Source organism: Chelonoidis abingdonii, chromosome 12, assembly GCF_003597395.2.
Source record: "Chelonoidis abingdonii isolate Lonesome George chromosome 12, CheloAbing_2.0, whole genome shotgun sequence".
Lineage (NCBI taxonomy): Eukaryota > Metazoa > Chordata > Testudines > Testudinidae > Chelonoidis > Chelonoidis abingdonii.
Window position 1 is genome coordinate 4,949,829 of NC_133780.1, and position 22,448 is coordinate 4,972,276.

The 22,448-nt window shown below is 54.1% G+C and overlaps 2 protein-coding genes across 3 annotated transcripts in view; one reads left to right on the forward strand and one right to left on the reverse strand.

Annotated features, from left to right (window-relative positions):
* Positions 1-1,420: 1,420 nt before the first annotated feature.
* LOC116836560 (uncharacterized) overlaps positions 1,421-22,448 on the forward strand; it is a 23,708-nt gene continuing 2,680 nt past the window's right edge. Inside the window, 4 exon segments of the mRNA XM_075071709.1 lie at positions 1,421-1,550; positions 4,816-5,019; positions 5,172-5,243; positions 5,468-7,434. Coding sequence (XP_074927810.1) covers positions 4,848-5,019; positions 5,172-5,243; positions 5,468-7,434 — 2,211 coding nt within the window. The 5' untranslated portion in view covers positions 1,421-1,550; positions 4,816-4,847.
* LOC116836547 (uncharacterized) lies at positions 8,049-17,744 on the reverse strand. Of its 2 annotated transcripts, none has more exons than XM_075071657.1 (3): positions 16,140-16,293; positions 13,546-13,748; positions 8,049-13,122 (listed from the first exon to the last, which is right to left on the reverse strand). In XM_075071657.1, exons 2-3 carry the CDS (start codon positions 13,730-13,732, stop codon positions 12,305-12,307), a joined length of 1,005 nt encoding a protein of 334 aa, XP_074927758.1. In that variant the 5' UTR covers positions 13,733-13,748; positions 16,140-16,293; the 3' UTR covers positions 8,049-12,304. The 2 variants fall into 2 exon arrangements, with proteins under 2 accessions (XP_074927758.1, XP_074927759.1); XM_075071658.1 differs by lacking the exon at positions 16,140-16,293 and adding an exon at positions 17,381-17,744 and having other exon boundaries at positions 10,283-13,122; positions 13,546-13,739.

Sequence of the window (22,448 nt, forward strand, 5' to 3'; positions counted from 1 at the left end):
CATTGCTCAGGGAGGTGGATTTTTCACACCCTTGAGCGAAGTATCTGAGTCGACCAGGCCTAAAGTTTATGAGCTGGAAAGGGTTACACTGAGCCTGAGCACGTGCAGACAGAGGCGCTTACAGGACGTAGGGAGTTTTAACTGCAGCTGCAACTGTGAAAATTTAAAGAGAGAAAACTGCTTAAAAATAAACATAGGTAATTATCCGTTGAAACTGTAAACCAATAAAACCCCAATTCTGCCAAGCCTGGATTGAGAAGTTTGGTGCACTCCCGTGCTGAATAATTACACAACACCCAGATCTGTCTATTGGTCCACTGATTCCCCCAGATGACTCTAGCCCCGCATGGTCCCAGCTACCCATTGCCATTCATATAGACCTGAGCTCATTATAATTCTGCCTGATCACCTGTCTCCCCGTGCTCCCACTGTCCCTCTCATCTAGGCCAGCAGTTCTCAAACTTCATTGTACCGTGGACCCCCCTGCTGACAACAAAAATTACTATACAACCCCAGGGAGGGGGATCAAAGCCTGAGCCCACGCCAGTCCTGCTGCCACAGGTGGTGGGGTGGGAGGGCAAAGCTGAAGTCCTGGGCGACGCGGCTCAGGCTTTGGCTTCGGCCCCAGTTGCAACAAGTCTAACACCGGCCATGGTGACCCCATTGAAAGGGTCTTTTAAGGTTTGAAAGCCCCTGATCTTGGCCAATATGTCCTGGCGCTCTGCGTAGTTCCCCAGCCCTGACGCTGGGCTCTGGGTAAGCTGGGAAGCCCGTCTCTCTCCCCAGCAGAAGCTGGTCCAGTCAAAGCTCTCACCTCCCCCACCTGGGCTATCATCTAGCCAGGGCATCTCTCCGGCCACCCAAGGGGGAAGTCCCTAGGAGCAGGGCCGCCTAGAAGGGAGGGTAAATGGGGCAATTTGCCCCAGGCCCCGGAGGGACTCCCACTAGAGTTTCTCGGAGGCCCTGGAGCGGGGTCCTTCGTCCGCTCTGGGGTCCCCGGAAAACTCTGGCGGGGCCCCGGCCCCCCGGAGCTTCTTCCGCTCCGGGCCTTTGGTGGCAATTCAGTGGCAGGGGCCTCCCACCACCGAAGACCCCAGACCACCTGAATCCTCTGGGCGGCCCTGCCTGGAGCTGGGGCCCGGGGGTGCTTTCCCACCAGCCAGCCCCGCTTGCTTTGCCCCTGTTGGCTGCGGTGGTGGGGCGAGGGGTCTGCAGCTGTGCCCACCAGAGGGCTCTGGTGTATTGCTCGGGGCTGGGATCCTGCTGCCTCTTTGCCTTTCTCCAGTTTCCTGTGAGCCGCGGATCGGCGGCTGAACTGCCCGGGTTAGCAGGGAGCCGCTCCGGGGGCAGCCGGAGAAAACCCTCCGCAGAGCCCCCTCTGTGCCCAGCCCGGGTGGGGGCTCTGCCCGCTGAGCCGGGCCCTGCAGGGGGGGCACTGAGAGGGGAGGGGCGGCAGGAGCAAGGAGCGGGGAGGGAGGTTCCCAGCTCCCAGCCCTGCCCGGATCCATCGCTGCAGCGGCCCTGGCCAGACTGGCTCGCCTGGGCTCGAGGTAAGGAGCGGAGAGAGGAGAAGCCAGTTGCTGCCCCTGCCCGCTGAGTCCCCGGCGGGGTGCAGGGGGCAACGTCAGGGGGCTTCCCTCCTAGGCGCTGGGACTAGGGGGGCTGCCGCCGCACCCCCTGGCTTGAAGGGGCTTCCATCATCTGCAGGGTTTGCTGTTTGCTTCAGTGGCTTTCAGCCTCCCCCTCCTCCCCCCGTACAAATTGTTCCCGCACCCCTGTAAGGTGGAAAGTCTCTATCCAGGGAAAATAGGGCCCAGCTGGGGCCAACCCTCAGCTTAGCAACCCCATGTGGAGAAGAGACCCACCCCCCATACGGTGGGGGCACTAGGCTGCAGGCCACATGAGCTGCGGGTAGGGGCCACCTAGTTGCCAGCGTCTTGGGGAGGTGGAATTATTATGCGGACACCTTTGAAATGTCCCCCCCCCCCCCAAAAAAAAATCCAGCACACAGCCCCCAACCAGGAGGCAACTCCACAACCCCCACCCTCCTTCAAGGGTCACTTAGAGTGACTCATGCCTTGGGACCTACCAGATTCATGGTCCATTTTGGTCAATTTCACAGTCATAGGATTTTTAAAATTCTAAATTTAGTGATTTCAGCTATTTCAATCTGAAATTTCATGGTGCTGTAGTTGTAGGGGCCCTGGCCCAAAAAGGAGCTGTTGGGGGGTGGGGGACTGCTAGCCTTACTTTTGCGCTCCTGCTGGCAGCGGTGCTGCATTCAGAGCTGGGAGGCTGGAGACAGTGGCTGCTGGCTGGGAACCCAGCTCTGATGGCAGAGCCGCCGCCGCCGCCAGCAGCAAGGAGCGCATGGTATGGTATTGCCACCTTACTTCTGCACTGCTGCTGGCAGGGTGCTGCCTTCAGAGCTGGGTGCCCAGCCAGCAGCCGCCGCTTCCTGGCCACCTAGCTCTGAAAGCAGCTATGCAAAAGTAAGGGTGGCAATACCGCACCCCTCCTAAAATAACCTCGTGACACGCCCCGCCCCCCCCCACAACTCCCTTTTGGGTTAGGACCCCCGATATGAAAAATGCTGGTCTCCGCTGTGAAATTTGTATAGCATAGGGTGAAAGCACACCAAAGCCCAGATTTCACGGTCCGTGCTGCGTTTTTCATAGCTCTGAATTTGGTAGGGCCCCACTCATACCCTCTCTCTCACACCTCTGCGGTGCGCTTGTATCTGCATGGCCAGACAGCTGCTGTATTTTCCACAGTTTTGATCTGTTGTTGCTTAAACTGCGGGAAAATACAGATGGGAACATTGCAGCACCTTTAGCTGGACACAAAAACTTTTAACAGTGGATAGCCCAGCGTATTGTGAGAATAAAATGAAAATCTTTAGACCCATGTTAAAAAGAAAGGAACAAACAAACAAAAAACCTGGCAGATTAAATTATTTTTCTGGCAGCTAGCAAATCCATAAAAAAACTGTCCAGGCCAGTCAATTATGAGCCTGGTGGTAACTCTGTGCCAACAGAAGAGTTCTCTCTCCCGTCGACACAGAGTGTCTTCACCGGACTAGCCCTCCGAGAACTTTTGGCAGCTGCAATTGGACTTTCTCTGCCCTGTGCTGGCTGGCTGTTTGCGCCAATCCTCCCACTCCCCTCCCGCCTGGTCTACACTTAAAAAATGTCACTCCCTCAGCACCGTACTGAGGTTGACCTAACTCCCGGTGCGGACACGGCTAGGCTGATGGAAGGATTCATCTGCTGACCTAGCTGCCGCCTCTTGGAGAGATGGAGGGACGACTGCGATGGGGGGGAAAACACCAAAACAAAGATAACGTTCCAGAGATGTAGGAAGCGGCAGCCTAACTGCAATGCAACAGCTGGATGTAGTGTAGCCGTACTAGGGATGTAAATATTGGTTTAAAAAGTTAACCAGTTAAACTATTAAAATTATATCATTTAACCGGTTAACCTTTAACTGAGCTAGCTCGGGGGGCTAGCGGGGGGGAGGGAGAGGGACACTTGGGGCTCGCTCTGACCCACCTGGGGCTGGGGTCCTGCCAGCGCAACCAGGGCTGGGGTCCGGCCAGCGCAACTGGGGCTGGGGTCCATCTGGCTGGCCAGCCCAATGCAGCTGGGGCTGCTCCAGCCAGCACAGCCAGGGTTGCGATCCCTCCCCTTGGCCCTGCGTGGGGCCGCCGGGGTTAACAGTTAAGGTTGGTTAACCGGTTAACCTTTTATATCCCTAAGCCATACACACAGTCTCTTCATCTGAGCATCGCTACACGCCCCTCTGTTCCTCACCACCTTCCCTTTTCTTCCTTTTCCATTTAGCCGATCCCCACCTAACTGACCCCTCCTCTGCAAAAAAACCCAGCAACCCATTTGCCGCCACCACGTTGTCGCTCCACTTGTGTGTTGTACCCCTTCCGCACACTGTGTCTGTCTGGTCTTTTTGGACAGGAAGGTCTGTGGGGTAGGGAGTAGCCTTTGGTTCTGTGGTTGGACAGCACCAAGCCCAGTGGGGGCCCCGGTCCATGCCTGGAGTGGATTTATTTTGGAGCATTTGAGGCTAAACCTCTTAGGCTTTGTTTTGAACAGGGGCCGTGGAGATGAGGAGAATCACGTTTTGCCATTTTAAAACTGTTAGAGTTTGACCAATTCCAGCACCTTTGGGGCTGGAAATTTTACATTTGACAGAGAGAATTCCTAGGTCGGGCGCTTTCCCCTCCGTTGTCTGGTGAAACTCTGTTTGGACGCAGATATGTTATGAGAGTTGAGTTGGTGTCTCTTGTGCGGGAACACGGATTATTTCCCCCTTTGATAAGGTTTGTTTCCTCACAGAGGAGCTGGGCCTGGTAACGTGCACACATTTGTTTGGGATTGTGTGAATGGTCCCATTAACACTGTTAAATTTAATGAGAGAGTTTGAAAATATCTCAGGCCTGGTGTGGGAGCGGCGTTGTGCTGGAATAAAAAGACAAAGGCCGGGATCTTAAAATTCAGGAGCCTAAATTTAGGCTCCTGAATCCATATTCAGGCACCTGGGTAAGTGGTCTATTATCAAAAGCTTGGGGCACTGAGAACTGAAATCCAGTGACGCCCGCTCAGGACTTGCAAAAACCAGGATTCGTATTCAGGATACGGTTCAAGGAGGTGAACTTTTGATGGTATTTTTAAAAATCACGTCTTGCGCGTTACGTCCAAGTCTTGAGTTTCCATCTGCAGGGAGTGCGAAAGGGAAATCGGTGCAAAATGGACTAAAGCTGCTGCTGAAACGTCCCCATTTGCGCTTCTCATCTGACAGGCTGCAGAAGAACGTCCGTGTTTCGCTCCAGGATGTTCCGTCCTCCCAGAGGGCAGGAAAAGGGAATGGCTGCAGCAAAGGCAGTGACCTTCGAGGAGGTGGCTGTGTATTTCACCGTGGAAGAATGGGCTCTGCTGGACCCCGCTCAGAGAGCCCTCTACAGGGACGTCATGCAGGAGAATTATGAGAATGTGACCTGGCTGGGTAAGTCACTATGGACATTTCCCATCTATGCGGGATGCAGGTCCCTGCTGGCAAACATAGGGCTGGGATCTTCCCAGCATCTTCTGTGTAACAAGGAAACCGGGACTCTGTAACCAGCCCTGATCGCTCCTGTTCTCTCTTTCCCATGGCAGGATTCCGCATCCCTAAACCTGACCTGATCTCCCATATGGAGCAAGGGAAACAGCTGTGGGTGCACCAAGCAGGTACTCCCTCCGTTTCCCCATCCGCTGTGCCATGGTGTCAATGCTGAAGCTTCTTAGTTGCCAGCTGTGGGGAGGAGTTTGAGGAAGATTCGGCTACTGAGTATTCAGCTGATCCAAAAGCTTCTGCCTATGTGACAAACCCTTTGCCGATCCCCTTTCCCCAGGGCCCCTCCCTCCCCAGTGCAGGGAGTAACTCATGCTGGGTTCTCTCATTCCCCCGGCAGGTGATGGGACAGTCAGTGAGAACAAGGAGGAGAATCCTCAGCAGGGAGGCCCTGAGTTCGCAGAACCACATGGGAGGTTCGCGGGAAGGTCCCAGGGGAACATTTGCCACGGAGAAGCTAGCGAGAGTCAAGGCAGGTTGGAGGAGCAGTGGGGAAACCTGCCCGCAGAGAGAGAGGGTAAATTCTCTCCTGAAGAGGGATGTTTCAAGAAACTCAAACAGCTACTGGACCTTAAGGGGAAGCACAGCAGAGGATCGGGAAATGCAAGCGCTGAACGTGGGCAGGGCTCACGAGAGATGCTCTTTCCGGGAACCCTCCCAGAAGATGCATCCCACAGTTGTGGGCGAAGCCTCCGGCAGAGCTTGGTGCCTCCAGAACATCTGAGCGGGACCCCCCATCGATGTCTCCACTGTGGGAAAAGCTTCCACTGGAGATCACATCTTCTGAGACATCAGACGGTGCATAAGGATGGGAAAAGCTCCAGCCCCGGCGCAGCCCGCGCCATCCAGCAGAGAATCCTCTTGGGGCAGAAACCCTGCCAGTTCCCCGACTGCGGGAGAGGCTTTGATCCGCAGTCGACTCTCATGCCACATCAGAGCCTCCACACAGGAGAGAGACCTTACAAGTGCCCCGACTGCGGGAAGAGCTTTGTCAAGACCTGGAACCTGACCAAACACCAGCGCTGCCACTCAGGGCAGAGACCCCATCGAAGTGCTGAGGGTAGGGAAAGCGTCCATCTGTGCTCAAACCTGTCTCACCAGGAGGGACCTGATGACACGACCTTGCCGGAGTGCCACAGAGCAAAGAGACTCTACCGCTGCCTCAACTGCCACAGGATGTTTAGCCGGAGCACGGACCTTCTGGTCCACCAGAGCACCCACAGTGGTGAGCAACCCTACAAGTGCCTGGACTGTGGGAAGGGCTTCATCTGGAGCTCCAGCCTCACAGCTCACCGGAGAGTCCACACGGGTGAGCGTCCCTACCTGTGTCCTGACTGCGGGAAGGGCTTCAGCCGGAGCTCCAACCTCAAATCGCACCGGAGAGTCCACACAGGCGAGCGACCCTACCCATGTCCCGAATGCGGGAAGGGCTTCACGACCAAAACGGCCCTGAGCACTCACCACCGGAGCCACACAGGCGAGAGACCCTACAAATGCGCCGAGTGCAGGAAGAGCTTCAGCCAGAAGGCGCATCTGGTGCAGCATGAGAGGACCCACCTGCAAGGCAGACACTATGAATGTGCTGAGTGCGGGAAAAGCTTCAGCCAGAACGCCTACCTGGCCAAGCACAGCTGGATCCACTGCAGGGAACGGCCCTGCGTCTGCACGTACTGCACGAAGGATTTTGGTGACATCTCCGCCCTGTTCCAACACAGGCGCACCCACACAGGGGAGCGGCCTTACCAGTGCACCGAGTGCGGGAATAGCTTCAGACGGCGGGCGCACCTGGTGCAGCACCAGAGGACGCACTCCGGGGAAAAGCCTTACGTCTGTGCCAACTGCGGGAGAAGATTCACGGAGAACTCCACCTTGATCAAGCACCGGCGGATCCACACCGGGGAGAGACCCTACAAATGTGAGGTGTGTGGGAAAAGCTTCCGTCAGCACTCCAACCTGGCCCGGCACGCCTGGGTCCACTCAGGAGAGAGACTCGGCCAAGACCACGGCGGCAGCCGCATGGACAGCACGGCCCTGCCGGAGCACCACACAGCAGAGAGACCCTACTGCTGCCTTGACTGCGGAAGGACTTTCAGCCGGAGCACGGACCTGCTGGCCCACCGGAGTAACCACACGGGTGAGCAGCCCTACAGGTGCCCGGACTGCGGGAAGGGCTTCAGCCAGAGCTCCCACCTCAAATCGCACTAGAGAATCCACACAGGTGAGCGACCCTACCCGTGTCCTGACTGCGGGAAGGGCTTCAGCTGGAGGTCCAATCTCACAGCTCACCAGAGAGTCCACACTGGGCCAGCTGATTAAGGTCTGGGCAATACCTTTGGCTGTTACCCTTGGATACAGGTGAGACAATTACGGCGACAACCTATGAAATCCCGGACAAACCTTACTGAATTTCGGTTTAACACCTCTGGGGTTCATGCAAATGGAGTTAAAAATGCAAATATTTCTGTGCTCAGTGGGGTTGTTTGGAACTCCATTGTCAAGAAGACCAGATTAATACAACTGCTGGGACATACACGGCACTTGGAAGGAACTTTTTGCAATGGGGGTAAAGCGGATTTTCTAGGAAATCCCTGCGGCTGAGGAGAATGCATGCCATCCTTTGGAAGGGAAGCCCTGGGGAAAGAAACTAGTTGTCTGCTAATTACCTGCACCTGGAAACTGCAGCTCAGCAATCTCTGGACTGTATGAAGGGTGAGCTAAACGTCAGAAGTGGGCTTGTGAGCTGAAGCTATGATGAGCTTGAAGGCACGAGCCCCCTGTGGTGAGACTCTGAAGGATTTCTCCTACCAGAGCCCACATGAGGGTTGGGGTCAAATCTGGAAAGCTTATTTGCAAGCGTGTAGGCTCTGTGATCAGTTTGACTATTTCCTCTGCAGTGGAATAAAATAGGCTTACACAGGAAGTGCTATCTGGTACCTTTATAACTGGGCAATTTCATTGGGTACAATCCCGGAACGGGAAAGCAACCGGGCCCGTTTAGGCAACACAGGTGGCGGGTGGAGCCTCCCTCTGCTCCTGCCGCCCATGGCCCGAGTGCCCACACCCCCACATCAGGAGGAGCCGAGTCCCCTCCATGCTCAAAGGTGCCCCAGTCCAGTCGGAGTCCCCCAAGCTGCGCTGCACCTCCCCAGACCCCAAGGCGCTCTGCGGGAAAAACTCTTGCCTCTTCTCTTCTAGAAGAAGAACCTGAGCTTTTGATATGCACCATGTAGGTTCCCAGGGCGGCTGAGCAGGCGGTATGTGCTACTCAGCTTCCTGGGTTCATCAGTAATCTCTCTGGAGTCAAGGAGATTACTGATGAATCCAGGAAGCTGAATAGCACATACCATCGCCTCCTTGGCCGCCCCGGAACCTGCATGGGGCATAATAATAAGCAAAAACTTCCCCTGCCAAACCCCGTAACTGGCATTCGGCGGCAACCTCCCCTGACGTATTATACCCACCACCCATGTTAGGCAGTCTGTCTGTTCTAGGAATTACACAGGGTAGTGTTTGGCCTGGGAACACAGGCTCGGACTTTTGGTTTTGCCGGTGGGTGCTTCTCTCTGCCCCTCCCATCCTGTCTGAGCAGTGGGCTGGGCCTGCAGGGGAAGAGGCTGAGCAGGGTGGGACCTTGCGGGGGAAGGGATGAGGCAGGGCAGGGCCGGGCCTCAGGGGGAAGGGACGGAGTGGGGTGCGGCAGGGCCTTGGGGGGGAAGGGGCTGAGTACGGGTGGGTCCTCAGGAGAAGGGGCAGAACAGAGGCAGAGTGCCAGGGCCCACAAAAGATTAATCCGGCCCTGGGGCACTCCCTATTTTTTTTCAGGGGGTGCTTGAGCCTTGGAGCACCCACACAGTTGGCATCTATGCCTGGGAACACCCCAGTTAGAAGGGAGAGGGACCCGGAGCCAAGACAGGTGCTGGCCACGGAGGGTGGAAGGTTGAAAGCGGGTGTCGTTGAGTTGCTAAGAGGCAAGAGAGGTGCAGTTCATAGAATATCAGGGTTGGAAGAGATCTCAGGAGGTATCTAGTCCAACCCCCTGCTCAAAACAGGCCAACCCGACAGATTTTTACCCCAGTTCCCTAAATGGCCCCCTCAAGGATTGAGCTCCCAACCCTGGGTTTAGGAGGCCAATGCTCAGACCACCGAGCTATCCCTACCCCTGAGCTGTGACAACTGGCTCTTTGACTGCTGTCCCTTTGGGGGTGGGGGCTGTTTGTTTTGTGCCTTTACGGCACCTAGCGCAGTGAGGTGCTACTCCATCAGAAGGGCTCCTCGGTGCTCTAATTAACTTCTCTGGGAGGTGGCGGGCAGCAGCAGGGATCAGGGCGGGGATGGATAACCAAGCGGGGAAGATGGGACGTCACACTAAGCAGCAGGGTCCGGCAGTCAGGGTGGTGGGTTGGGCCCAGGACAGCTGGGCTCTGTTCATGTTCTGCTGCTGCTGACGTCCATGTTGTCCAGCCCAAGTGGGTCATTAATTGGCTGAGCACAGCATGGTCTAACATTTGACTGGATGGCATTTGTCTCTCTATGGGAATGGCGGGGGGGTGGGGAGCCTACAGAGACCCGGGATGGGGGGTGCATACAGATTTCCTGGCAAGGGGGAATGAGGGTACACAAACACCGAGCATGAGGAGGATGGGACCTCATGGGGAGCTTGGAGCTATGCAAGGAGCCTGCAGTGGGTGCTTTTCACTTGACCTAGAGGAGCAACGAAACATGCAACCAAATGGATCCCTAGTGCTGTGTCTACACAGTGGAAGCCCAGGTGCAGACTCAGGTTTGAGTCCAATCCCCTCGTCCATCTACACACAAATATCTGGGGCTCGGACCTGGGGTCCTAGGGCCCTGCAGGGCTGGAAGGGCCAAACCCAACCAGGATCCAGGGTTCAAGACTCCGATCCCAGAGAGACTTTCCCAGAGGCCCTGTTTCAGCACAATCCAGGCCCATTGGGGTGACTCCTCTTCCTTCAGGACACAGGACTCGGGGAGTGGGAGGACCCCAATGACCCATCGCCCCCCCTGCAACTTGCAGCCCAGGGCCTGGCCTGTTTCAGGCAGAACTAAGCCCATGGGGCCACCCCAGCCGTTCTAAGGGAATGGAAAAGCACAGAGACACTGCGACCCCACTACTCAAGAAATCCCAGGGTCAGGGTTTAGTGGGAGTTAAGAAATCAGCTGTTGTGCTTACAGGGTGTCATCGTGTTAACCCCTTCTCTGCTAGGGTGACCAGATGTCCCGATTTTATAGGGACAGTCCCAATATATGGGGCTTTATTACCCACTACCCCCATCCCGATTTTTCACACTTGCTATCTGGTCACCCTATTCTCTGGTGGAAACTGCTATCTCAGGAAAAGGCTGGTTTCTGCAGGGTCAGGGGTGCTGATCCCAGCTGAGACTTTAATTATCCTCTGGGAGGTGGTGCATGGTGGAGCGGGACAGACAGTTTGTCATCTCCATGCAAGACAAGGCAGATAAAGGGGATGCCTGGGGAGGTAACAGCGTCCTTGTCACTCTCTGGCTTCAGTGCTGGAGGCTGAGGGGGCATCTGGATTCCCAGCCCATCGGGTGGGGCTTGTCTCATGCAGGTTCCTTCCTTCGGAGGGGGCCGATTCAAATGTAACTGTGCAGTCAATCCAACCCGTCCCACCTGGGAGTGAGCCGGATGAGGTTCCACCTTGCGACACACAAGCCAAGGTTTAGAACCCATTCCCGCTGTATCAGTCAGTGGAACCCCCCGGGGAGTGGGGGGGTGTTATTAACAGCCAGCCCCTGAATTTCTCCCTGAAAGGGAGAAAATTCTCTTAGTTGTGCTTGGTCTTGGGCCACTCCTTGCAAGTGGGGGAAAGTTCCCAGGCTTGATCTGCAAAGCCACTGGCTCACCCCTCTCCTCTGCAGTGGTGGAGACAGGCGACTGCAGCCTTGCAGCTGTGTGGTCTGCTCCCAGCTGGCTGAGGACCATGCGCATCGCATTAGATTTCCCCATCTCCCATCCAACCTGCTGGTTTGCCTCATCCACCTGTTCCCCCTTGTCTTTTGAACTGTAAGCTCTTTGACTGTCAGCCGCTAAGGACCTCAAGATACAGATTGTGGTGCATCAAGGACTGCGTTGGGAGGGCAAGCTAGCACTTCAGGTGTGGTGGGGGTTTCTGGTCCTGCGAGCAGGCTAGGGGCTCTAGGGAAGCTTGCAGTCAGAGTCAGGCCGCAGAAATCCAGCTTAGTGCAAGGGTGAGTTGTTCCTCTCGGTCTCAGACAGCAGCCTGCTTTGTCTCTCTCTCTCTGTTTTTGGTTTGTTGTGTGTGAGCCCTACTGAATTCTACCAAATGAAGTTGTGTTACAAGGCAACTGTCCACTGAGAGGATTTATGCTTTTATTGAATGTATCGGCATGTATGCCCAGAATATAACACAGAGAAGTGCCTAAGTCCCACTGAAATCAAGAGCAGAGATGTAGTGTATCATGGGCGAGGAAGGCTGACCGGAGAGACAGGCCTAGAGAGGAGAATGGGAGCATGCGTGAACTACAACTCTGATGAGGCACTGCAGCAAAGATTTCCGTTGTTGGCCAAAATGTTTCTGCATTAGAAATTTCCCTGAAAAGTTAAAATTTTCCATGGAGGAGGGAAAAAAAGCCCAAAAGAAAACCCTATTTTCCAACCTCCTCCTCTGAAGACTGATTGACGTGGAGTCTCCAGTGCACCATGAGGTAGGACTACTGGTTGAAGCTGCTGCCTCAGTTGGAGCATGGATTGCGTTGCTTGCTGGCATGGACTCTCCCATGCATCGCAAGGTTGAAACGTAGGCTGAAGCTCTTCCCGCAGTATGAGCACCTGTAGGGCTGCTCGTCAGTGTAGCCACACCTGTGGGAGAACAGATTGGTGTGTCTGCTGAAGGTCCTGCCGCAGTCGAGGCAGCGGTAGGGTCTCTCTGCCGCCCAGTGTTTTGAAAGGCCTGTGCCTTTGCAGCAGGGCCCTCCTCTGGGGCTGGAGAGCGCTGGGCCAGGTCGGAGCACTGGCTAAAGCTTTCCCCCCCCTCATGGTGTTTGTCAGGCCTCTCTCCCATGTGGCCCCTCTGGTGCTCAATCAGGGCAAAGGAATTGATGAATCTTTTCCCAGAGCTGGTGCAGACACGAGGCTTTCCCTCGCAATGTGCTCTTCCAGGCTGCTTCAGGGGTGCTCACCGGCTGAAGCTTTTACTGCAGTTGGGTCGCTCCCCCTCATGGGCCTTCTGGTGCATGGTGAGCTTGGCTCGCTGGTTGAAGCCCATTCCACAGTCAGGACACAAAAAGGGGCGCTTGCTCGTGTGGACCCTTCGATGCATCGCGAGGTTGAAGCGTAGGCTGAATCCTTTCCCGCAGTCTGGGCACACATAGGGACTCTCTCCCGGGTGGAACTGCCGGTGTTTCGTCCGGGCCGAATTCTCGGCAAAGTGTTTCCTGGATTCTGGACGCGGGAAAGGTTTCCTCTGCAGGTCAGGGCATTTGTAGGGCTTCTCTCCCATGTGAAGCCTCTGATGTGTCGACCTCCGACCAAAACTTCTCCCGCAGTCAGGGCACTGGCAGGGTTTCTGCTCTGAGCGGATTCTCTGCTGGATAGTGAGGGCTGGGCTCTGATGTTGTGGAGGCACCGAGTTCTGCTGGGGGCTTTCCCTGCATCTGTGGGATGCCTCTTCCAGGTGGGTTCCCAGATGGAGCATCTCTCGTGAGCTCTGCCCACGCTCAGCGCCTGCTTTTCCTGATCCTCTGTTGTACTTCCTCTTAAGGTCCAGGAGCTGTGTGAGTTTCTTGAAACATCCCTCTTCAGGAGAGGATTTATCCTCTCTCTCCCCAGGCAGGTTTCCCCACTGCTTCTCCGACCTGCCCTGACTCTCGCTAGCTTCTCCATGGCAAACGTTCCCCTTGGACCTTCCCACGAACCTCGCACATGGTTCTGCCAACTCAGGGCCTCCCTGCTGGGGATTCTCCTCCTCGTTCTCACTGGTTGTCCCATCACCTGCTGGGGGAAGGAGAGAACCCAGCATGAGTCAATCCCTGGGAAAAGGGGATCGGCAAAGAGTTTGTCACATAGGCAGAGGTTTTTGGATCAACTGAACAGTCAGTAGCTGAATCTCCCCCAAACTCCTCCCCACAGCTGGCAACTCAGGAGCTTCAGCATTGATACCATGGCACAGGGGATGGGGAAAGGGAGGGAATATCTGCTTGGGGCACCCACAGCTGTTTCCCTTGCTCCATATGGGAGATCAGGTCAGGTTTAGGGATGCGGAATCCTGCCCAGGGGAAGAGAGAACAGGAGAGATCAGGGCTAGTTACAGAGTCCTGGTTTCTTTGTTACACAGAAGATGCTGGGAAGATCCCAGCCCTATGTTTGCCAGCGAGGACCTGCATCTCGCATAGATTGGAAATGTCCATAGTGACTTACCCAGCCAGGTCACATTCTCATAATTCTCCTGCATGACGTCCCTGTAGAGGGCTCTCTGAGTGGGGTTCAGCAGAGCCCACTCTTCTCTGGTGAAATACACAGCCACTTCCTCGAAGGTCACTGCCTTTGCTGCAGCCGTTCCCTTTTCCTGCCCTCTGGGAGGACAGGACGACCTGGAGTGAAACATGGACGTTCTTCTGTAGCTTGTCAGGTGAGAAGCGGAAATGGGGATGTTTCAGCAGCGGTTTTAGTCCATTTTGCACTGATTTCCACTTTGCGCGCTCCCTGCAGACGGAAACTCAAGACTCAATTCGGATGTAACACACAAAATGTGATTTTTTTAAAAACAGCATCCTCCTCGAGCCGTATCCTGAATAAGAATCCCGGTTTTATAAGTCCCGAGTGGGCGTCACTGGATTTCATTTCTGAGTTCCCAGAACTTTTGACGATAGGCCACTTACCCAGGTGCCTGAGTATGGATTCAGGAGCCTAAATTTAGGCTCCTGAATCTAAAGATCCCGGCCTTTGTCTTTTTATTCCAGCACAACACCACTCCCACATCAGGCCTGAGATATTTTCAAACTCTCTCATTAAATTAAACAATGTTAATGGGACCGTTCACACAGTCCCAAACAAGTGGGTGTGCGTGTTACCGGGCTCAGCTCCTCTGCGAGGAAACAAACCTTATCAAAGGGGGAAATAATCCGTGTTCCCGCACAAGAGACATTGACTCAACTCTCATAACATATCTGCGTCCAAACAGAGTTTCACCAAACGAAGGAGGGGAAAGCGCCTGATCTAGGAATTCTCTCCGTCAAATGTAAAATTTCCAGCCCCAAAGGTGCTGGAATTGATCAAACTCTGACAACACTTTTAAAATGGCAAAACGTGATTCTCCTCATCTCCACGGCCCCTGTTCAAAACAAAGACTAAGAAGTTTAGCCTGCATGTGGGACCCTTGACATGCTGAGAATCAATCTGTTTGTGAGTGTCCACGAAACTGACCCCCTAAGTGAGGAAACAGTTCTGATCAAAGTGGTAAAAAAATTCAGTGTGTCTGCACAACAATCTTTTATTCAGCTCTGACAGCAAAGCTACAGCAGAACAGGTGTTTATGAGCCAACAGAGAGCAGGTGTCTCACTTGGTAATTCTCTTTGCGCCAAACGTAAAATTTTTTGTCCCAAGGTGACGGAAGTGTTGAAATACTGACGCAGGTTGTAACTTGACCCGCTACCCCGGCTGCTTCTCAGGAAAAGGCTCAGAGGTTTTATCCTGAAACTTTGCCAAACTAAATTCACCCCCTGGGCAGAGACTTTCAGCCTGAAAGATGAACCTAAGTAGTGCCAGTCTGGATCAGAGCTAAGGCCCAGCTAGTAGCATTGAGTGTGGTGTAAACCTGTGGGTTTCAACCTTTCCTGACTCCTGTCCCCCTTTCAGGAGTCTGATTTGTCTTGTGTACCCCGAGTTTCACTTCACTGAAAAATGACTTGCTTACAAAATCAGACATTAAAATACGAAAGTGTCACAGCCACTAGTACTGAAAAATTGCTGCCTTGCTCATGTCTACCATAAATAAATGAATTGATTGGAATATAAATATTGTCCTTACATTTCAGTGTGTAGTCTATAGAGCAGTGTAAACAAGTACATTGTCTGTCTGCAATTTTAGTTTGCACTGACTTTGCTAGTGTTTTCAGTGTAAATATTTGCCTGTTGTAAAACTAGGCAAATATCTAGAGGAGTTGATGTGCCCCCTGGAAGATCTCTGAGTACCCCCATGGGTGGTGGGGAGGCACGTACCCCCGTTGAGACCCACTATTGTGAGCAACTGGACAACTGGCTTCACAATTTCAGCCCAAACTTACCTATCCGTGCAGCGGTGCACTCCAGCTAAGCAGGTTCCAAGGAGTGGCTGTGGAGGAATTGGGCCATTTCAGGAACTGCGGTAAAAATCTGTCTGGGGATTGGTCCTGCTTTGAGCAGGGGGTTGGATTAGATGACCTTCTGAGGTCCCTTTCAACCCTAATCTTCTAAAAAAATGGGGGGAGGGATAACTCCAGTAGTTTGAGCATTGGCCTGCTAAACCCAGGGTTGTGAGTTCAATCCTTGAGGGGGCCATTTAGAGAAGTGGGGATTGGTCCTGCTTTGAACAGGGGTTTGGACTAGATGATTTCTTGAGGTCCCTTCTAACCCTAACACTCTGTGATTCTGTGACTTCCTCTCCTTGAGGCTGGCCTGTGACTAATGAGAGGCAGACCTGGTTTGTCCTCACTCTACACTGACACCTTCTCCCCAGGAAAGCCAATCAGGGGAGGGATGATGCAGGGAGCAGATCTGGGTAGGTTGGGCAGCTGGGAACCACCCTCTCCTCTTATTATCCTGCTGCCCGGTGGGATCTCTCCCCCTTTCCCCTCTGGCTCAGAGATATGATCCATGGCCTTGGGGCATTTGCCCTCCTGTAGCCAAGACTCAGAGTGGGTCAGGGAGGGCAGAAGTTCTGGGACTTGCCAGAGTGGGGAACAGAGATGGGGCTGTTGGTGCAGAGTCACTTTCCTGCCCGGCCCCAGCACTTCCCCCCGGGTCTCCCCATCACCTGCAGGAGTTGTTCCAAGGCTGCCCTAAGAGGCCAGTTCTTCCCACTCTCAGCTGTAGCGCTCTTTCAGTCTCTCTCCAGCTGCGCCAGCCCTGTCCAATCCAGGAAGTTCAGTCACCTCTTGATCAGATCATAGCAGGAAACTCGTGGCCAAGGGAGAGAGAGAGGAAGTAGCCCAGCCTTGCTTTGTGCTCTAACTCAGAGCCCTCTAGTGGGGGCAGATCAGGAAACCCTCTTCCCTAGCTCCTCCTGGGGTTACCACATGTCCTGGTTTTATAGGGAAAGTCTCAATATTTGTGGCTTTGTCTTACAGAGGCACCTATTACCCTACCCCCATCCCCACTTTTCACACTTGCTATCTGCTCACCCTGTGCCCTCCCCGGGACAGACCCATGACCCAGAAAGGATCCATCCATGAGTGTTAACAGCTCCGTGCCCCCGCGGTGACTTCCTTTCAACACAGATGTGGTCCCAGCCCCTGCCCTGGAGCCAGCCGGCAGATGCAAACTCTCAGATTGCTGCAACTCTAGACTCCGGGGAGGCCCATGTGGTGCAGGCTCCATCACCCACCTGTTCCATTCGCAAACCATCTCCTGGGTTAGTGCGTTTACCCTGTTAACACCCACTTAGCCTCCTGCAAAACCCTCCTTAAGCCTCTCATGTGCCCTGGGACCTGCAAAATGCTTGACAGCAATGAGGCTGCAGGTGTGCAGAGACCACATCCTATGGTGCTGGGCAGCGGCGTTCCCGTGGGCTCCCTGGTCTGCCTGTCATGGATATGGATACAGAGATCAAGAGTAGCCAGTGTTATGATGGTTCTGGCTAAGAAATATGGTAACCATATTTTCCCAAAGGGAAAACTGGACACCCCCAGGGGTCAGCCCGAGGGCCCCCTCCCGCCTGTGTGCGGGGCTGCTCTGAGCACCCGTCAACTCCTGCAAGTGGGGCTGGCCCAAGGCCCCCTCTCCCTTTCCATCCCATCCCAAGCCGCTCTCCTGAGCCCTCCGTGCCACGCGGGGGGTGGTGCTGCTGCTTTCCACCCCCCCATGTTCCTCTGCACCCCACTAGGGATTGCACCCCGTTTTTTTGGCCAAACCATGCATTTGTCCTGTTTGTTCTTGCCAACTGATGGCAAATGCCAAGTTCCCCCTCCCGCCCCCCAAAAAGTGTCAGGATGGCTGGGTCCGGGCCTCTAACTATGACAGGCAATGGAAAAGAGCGGTTTAAAAGCATGGTATTACTTGTTATTACCTCACATCTGCTACTGCAGGTTTCTGAGCCCTTCCTCTGCCTCATCTGGGACCGATCACTGGCAGAGACTGAACTGGAAGGACCTCAAGGCTGAGCCAGTCTGGCGATGCCTGTGCTCCTCATGGAAAAAGCATCAGCTGTTGGCTCATAAGGACGTGCCCTGTCATTCAGCGGTGGCTTCAATACAGTCCCTACTGCCACAGCATCAGGTTTTTCTGGTCTCAGCTCCGAAGCTGTCCCCACCAGAGGGCTCTGGCTGTGCTAAGGGGAGGCGGCTCCCTCGCTCCTTCTCTCTCTTTCTCCTCGGTTCAGCGCAAATTTCCTGGCTGAGACGGATGCAGCTGCGGCTGAGCAGCTGCTGCCCCCTCAGTGGGGTGTGGACCAAGGGAGATCTTCATCCAAGCCCCCTCTGTGCCCACCCCAGGCGGGGACTTTCTCCGGTGGCTGGAACCAGCCCCCTGGGGCTCCTCGGGCTCTGCCGACACCAGCTCCTGAGCCGGAGCCTGCAGGTGATGGGGAGACCTGGGGGAAAGGGCTGGGGCTGGGGCTGGGCAGGAAAGTGACTCCCAATCTCATCCCCCCCCCCCCCACTCTGCTTTCCATGTCTCTGCCAGTCCCAGAGCTGCGGCCATCACTGGCAGACATGCCCGGTCCTGCAAGCGAAGAGCCATGGGAATGGGTCAGCCAGTGGGCAGTTCAGAGCCCTGACAGGGCACCTCTGGGCCTGGCAATTCAGAGCCCCGGCACCTCTGGGCCGGGCAGTTCAGAGCCCTGACAGGGCACCTCTGGGCCTGGCAGTTCAGAGCCCTGACAGGGCACCTCTGGGCCGGGCAGTTCAGAGCCCTGACAGGGCACCTCTGGGCCTGGCAGTTCAGAGCCCTGACAGGGCACCTCTGAGCCTGGGCAAGGCAGAGCACCCAGCAACACTTCTGGGCCAGGCAGTTTCAGTAAGGCCTCCGCATTCTGGCTGGGCCGAATTCAGAAGCCCGGCACGCTCTAGGGTTGGCAGTTGAGAGCCCCGGCACCTCTGGGCCTGGCAATTCAGAGCCCGGCACTCTGGGCCTGGCAATCAGAGCCCTGGCACCGCTGGGCCTGGAGTTCAGAGCCCTGACAGGGACCTCTGGGTTGAGTCAGAGCCCTGGCACCTCTGGGCCGGCAGTTTCAGAGCCGGCACCTCTGGCCTGGCATGTCAGGAGCCCGGGCACTCTGGGCCTGGCAGTTCAGAGCCCATCAGGCACCTCATAGGGATTGTGCAGTTGAGAGCCCCGGCACCTCTGGTCGGGCAGTTGAGAGCCCCGGCACCTCTAGGTTGGCAGTTGAAGAGCCCCGGCACCCTCTAGGTTGGCAGTTCAGATCCCAGCGCGAGAGCGCGAGGATGGTATCTTAGAGCCCCTGCAACCGATCTGGGCCTGGCAATCAGAGCCCTCGGCACCCTCTAGGGTTGGCAGTTCAGAGCCCCGGCACCTCTAGGGTTGGCAGTTCAGAGCCCTGGCACCTCTAGGGTTGGCAGTTGAGAGCCCCGGCACCTCTGGGCCTGGCAGTTCAGAGCCCCGGCACCTCTAGGGTTGGCAGTTCATAGCCCCGGCACCTCTGGGCTTGGCAGTTCAGAGCCCCGGCACCTCTAGGGTTGGCAGTTCATAGCCCCGGCACCTCTGGGCCTGGCAGTTGAGAGCCCCGGCACCTCTAGGGTTGGCAGTTCAGAGCCCTGGCACCTCTGGGCCTGGCAGTTCCGAGCCCCGGCACCTCTGGCCTTGCCATGTCAGTTATGCAGGTAAAAAACTGCTTGAGCCCGGGCACCTCTTTGATTACAAATTAGCCTCCCAGGCCATGCGGAAGGAGACCAGAGCAGGAGCCATAAATGGGGAGAGAGGTTCCCAACTCCTAGATCCATTCACTTGGTTCTTGATCCTTATTGATCGATGAGGACGGATCCCTTGCTCTAATTATTTTCCATTGATTCTAGTCTGCTAATTTATCTGTTTACCATCCCTCTAGAGCAATGGATCTGAACCCGTTTACCATTGTGGGCTGCACATGCAGCTCTCTGTATGTTATGTTAAGTGGGCCTCATCCACACTACCCCTATGGCCCTGAGGATGGCACATGGGCCACAGCTGTGTGCTGACTGGCCACCAGCAGCCCACAGGTTGAGACCCACTGCTCTCGAGTGATTATCTCCTCAGTGTCCAAGCACTGCACATCAGGTGACCAGCTAGCAAGTGTGAAGAATTGGGACGGAAATGTGTGGGTAAGAGGTGCCTGTATAAGAGAAAAACCCCAAAATTGGGACTGTCCCTATAAAATTGGGACATCTGGTTACCTTACCTGCACAAATGCATAAAGCATCCATGAGAAAATGTGTCCTTTTTCTCTCTCCTCCTAACGCCCAGTGGCCAGGGAGAGGGTAAGCCACTGTTTGAATTATTTGTGCTACGGCACTGGCTCTCAAACTTTTATACTAGTGACCCCTTTCACGTAGCAAGCCTCTGAGTACGACCCCCCTTATAAACTAAAAAACACTTTTTTGTATATTTAACACCATTATAATTGCTGGAGGCAAAGCAGGGTTTGGGGTGGATGCTGACAGCTCACGACCTCCCATGTAATAATCTCACAACCCCCTGAGGGGTCCCGACCCCCTGTTTGAGAACCCCTGTGCCACAGTCAATAAGACTCCATTGTGGGGGGCACCACATAAACTCCAGCCCTACTCCTGAAAAGACTCTAGCCCCAGCATCTGTTAACTTGGGCGAGGTGTGCTCGTTGAAATCAATGGAAATCTGTGTTTATTTACATGAGTCTTTCCAGGATCAGCGCCAGAGCTTGTACAGTGCCTAGCGTACGCACCCCTCCGATGTTGTGTGGCGCAAATCATTGCCCCAGTGAGTTTGCAGTTGGAGAGGAGGACAGGCAGGAGACAGATGAATGGAGGCCGTGGAGCAGGTACAGGCAGAGAGTTGTGTCACATATGGCTAGATGGTTTTGTCAAAGAGCTGATTTTTCCAGGTGCTCTAAAATCCACACAGGTGCTCAGGTTGTCTTTAAAATTGCTGTGCATAATGAGGGCTGAGGATAGGGTTAGCGGTGTGAATTTGGGGACATTTGATCCAGCAGTTCCCAAGATTGGGGGAGCAGCGAGAGGAGGAGAATTAGGACACAAGAAGGGTGACCCAGTTTGGGTCAGCACCAGTTTGGGGCTTATGAGTTCCCTGCTCCATCATAGGCTGCATGTGACCTTGGGAATTAGATGCCTAAATTCCTTTACAAATCTTGCCCACCTCCCAGGGGTGTACAATGAGAAATATACAGGACTTAAATTCTCCCTGAGTATTTCCCAGAGCCCCAGGCTTCTGCTCCACTGGGACTCCCCCTGGTTTGAAAATAATTACCAGAGCTCTGTTCCAGTCAGCTCCAGCTGAATTTAAGCCCTGGCAATGCACTGAAGTTTGTGAGGTGCTTATATACTATGGTCACGGGACCCAATTAATAGCTAAGAGTCACTCCAGGTGCTGGGGGAAGAAGATAAGTTGCAGAGAAGCTGAATCAAATCACTGTAACTTTTTTGCAGCCCCTGATTTTTCAACCTGATTTCTCCAAACTTTTCCTGAGATGCAGAGATCAATTCTGCATCGACATGGAGAGAAAAGAAGGGGGGGATAGATACATGGCCAGTTGGCGACTTGTACTAGGTATGCACCTGCCTTGCAACATCAGCTTGTCATTGCAGGCATTGTCCTTTGAGGGTTCTTGAAAAGGAAACTCTTAGTCCAGTGCATGATCTGGCTTGGTCTGGAGAGATCCCTCAGAAGGGAGTAGCCTGCCCCAAGCCCCCCGAGCTTGTCTTAGGGCACTGTTAGAACAAGATCTTGGACTACTCTGTAGTCAGTGCAGACAGGAACAAGCTCTGATCAGTATCAGGTCAGCAGGCTTTGGTTAAGGGTTTTTCTACATGAGGAATTTGACCAGAATGGATACCCCACAATAGCTTCCTGTGTGGACACGTTTATCCTGGAAGAATTATCCGCTACACTTCTTCCAGTGTAGACTAGGCCTACGTATAAGACGAGACAGATGAACAATGTCAAGAAAACAATGAGGCAAAAGCAGTCAGCATGATAGGTGGTGTTCTCAGCACACCAGCAGCCTAAACTATGCCAAGTTTGTAACCTGGGAAGTGCCCCTAAGTGACAGCCTTTACAACCATGTTAATAATGCTGCGTTAATTAGCAATCAATTAACTAACTAATATAGACAAGTCCTTTACACAGGCTGGGCCTGTGTAGCAGTTGGGGTCTGATTCTGATCTCAACTGCACTGATGTAAACTGGGGATATGTCTAGACTATATCGTTGTAACTACACAGGCATAACCCTGTAGTGTAGATGCAGCCTGCAATAACAGAAGGGGGTTTTGTCAGTGTATAAACCCCCCCAAGATGCATTCTTCCATTGACAGCTGTGTCTACACAGGGCCTTAGGTTGGCATAGGGTTTTTTTCACACCCCTGACCGACATAGCTACACCAAGCTAACTCTTAAGTGTAGGACCAGGCTTTGGAATGGTTCCATTACAGAGAGCAAAGGGAGAAGCAAATCATGGCATTAGAGTGTCGGGGGTGGGGGCAAATCCTTTTTAATAACCTGAGGCAATGTCTCCCATGGAAAAGAGTTGTGTTCTTAATTTGGATTCATTCTCAATTGCAAATGACCTTGAAAATTCAATTAGAACCCAACAACCTCTCTCTGTCTGTGATACTTTTGGGTTAACTGGGTAGCTACAGGGTGTTACACACTTTGAGAACATGAAAGTGAAACCTGTTTTCAAGCATGACCCTAATCAAACACAGCTTGTTTACCATTTCTACCGGTAACAGCAACAGAGAACATCCTGTTCCTAAAGCCTGGGGTGACACTTGAACTGTTCACCACAGTCAAAAGCCGAGTTGCTGTTTGCAGCTGTTTTCACCCAAGTTAAGAACTCATCTCTTTCTTTGTTCTGAGGACATACCCAGGGACAGCAGTAGGCCAGGCTTCTAGGGCTCTCTAGTCGGGGGGGGCGG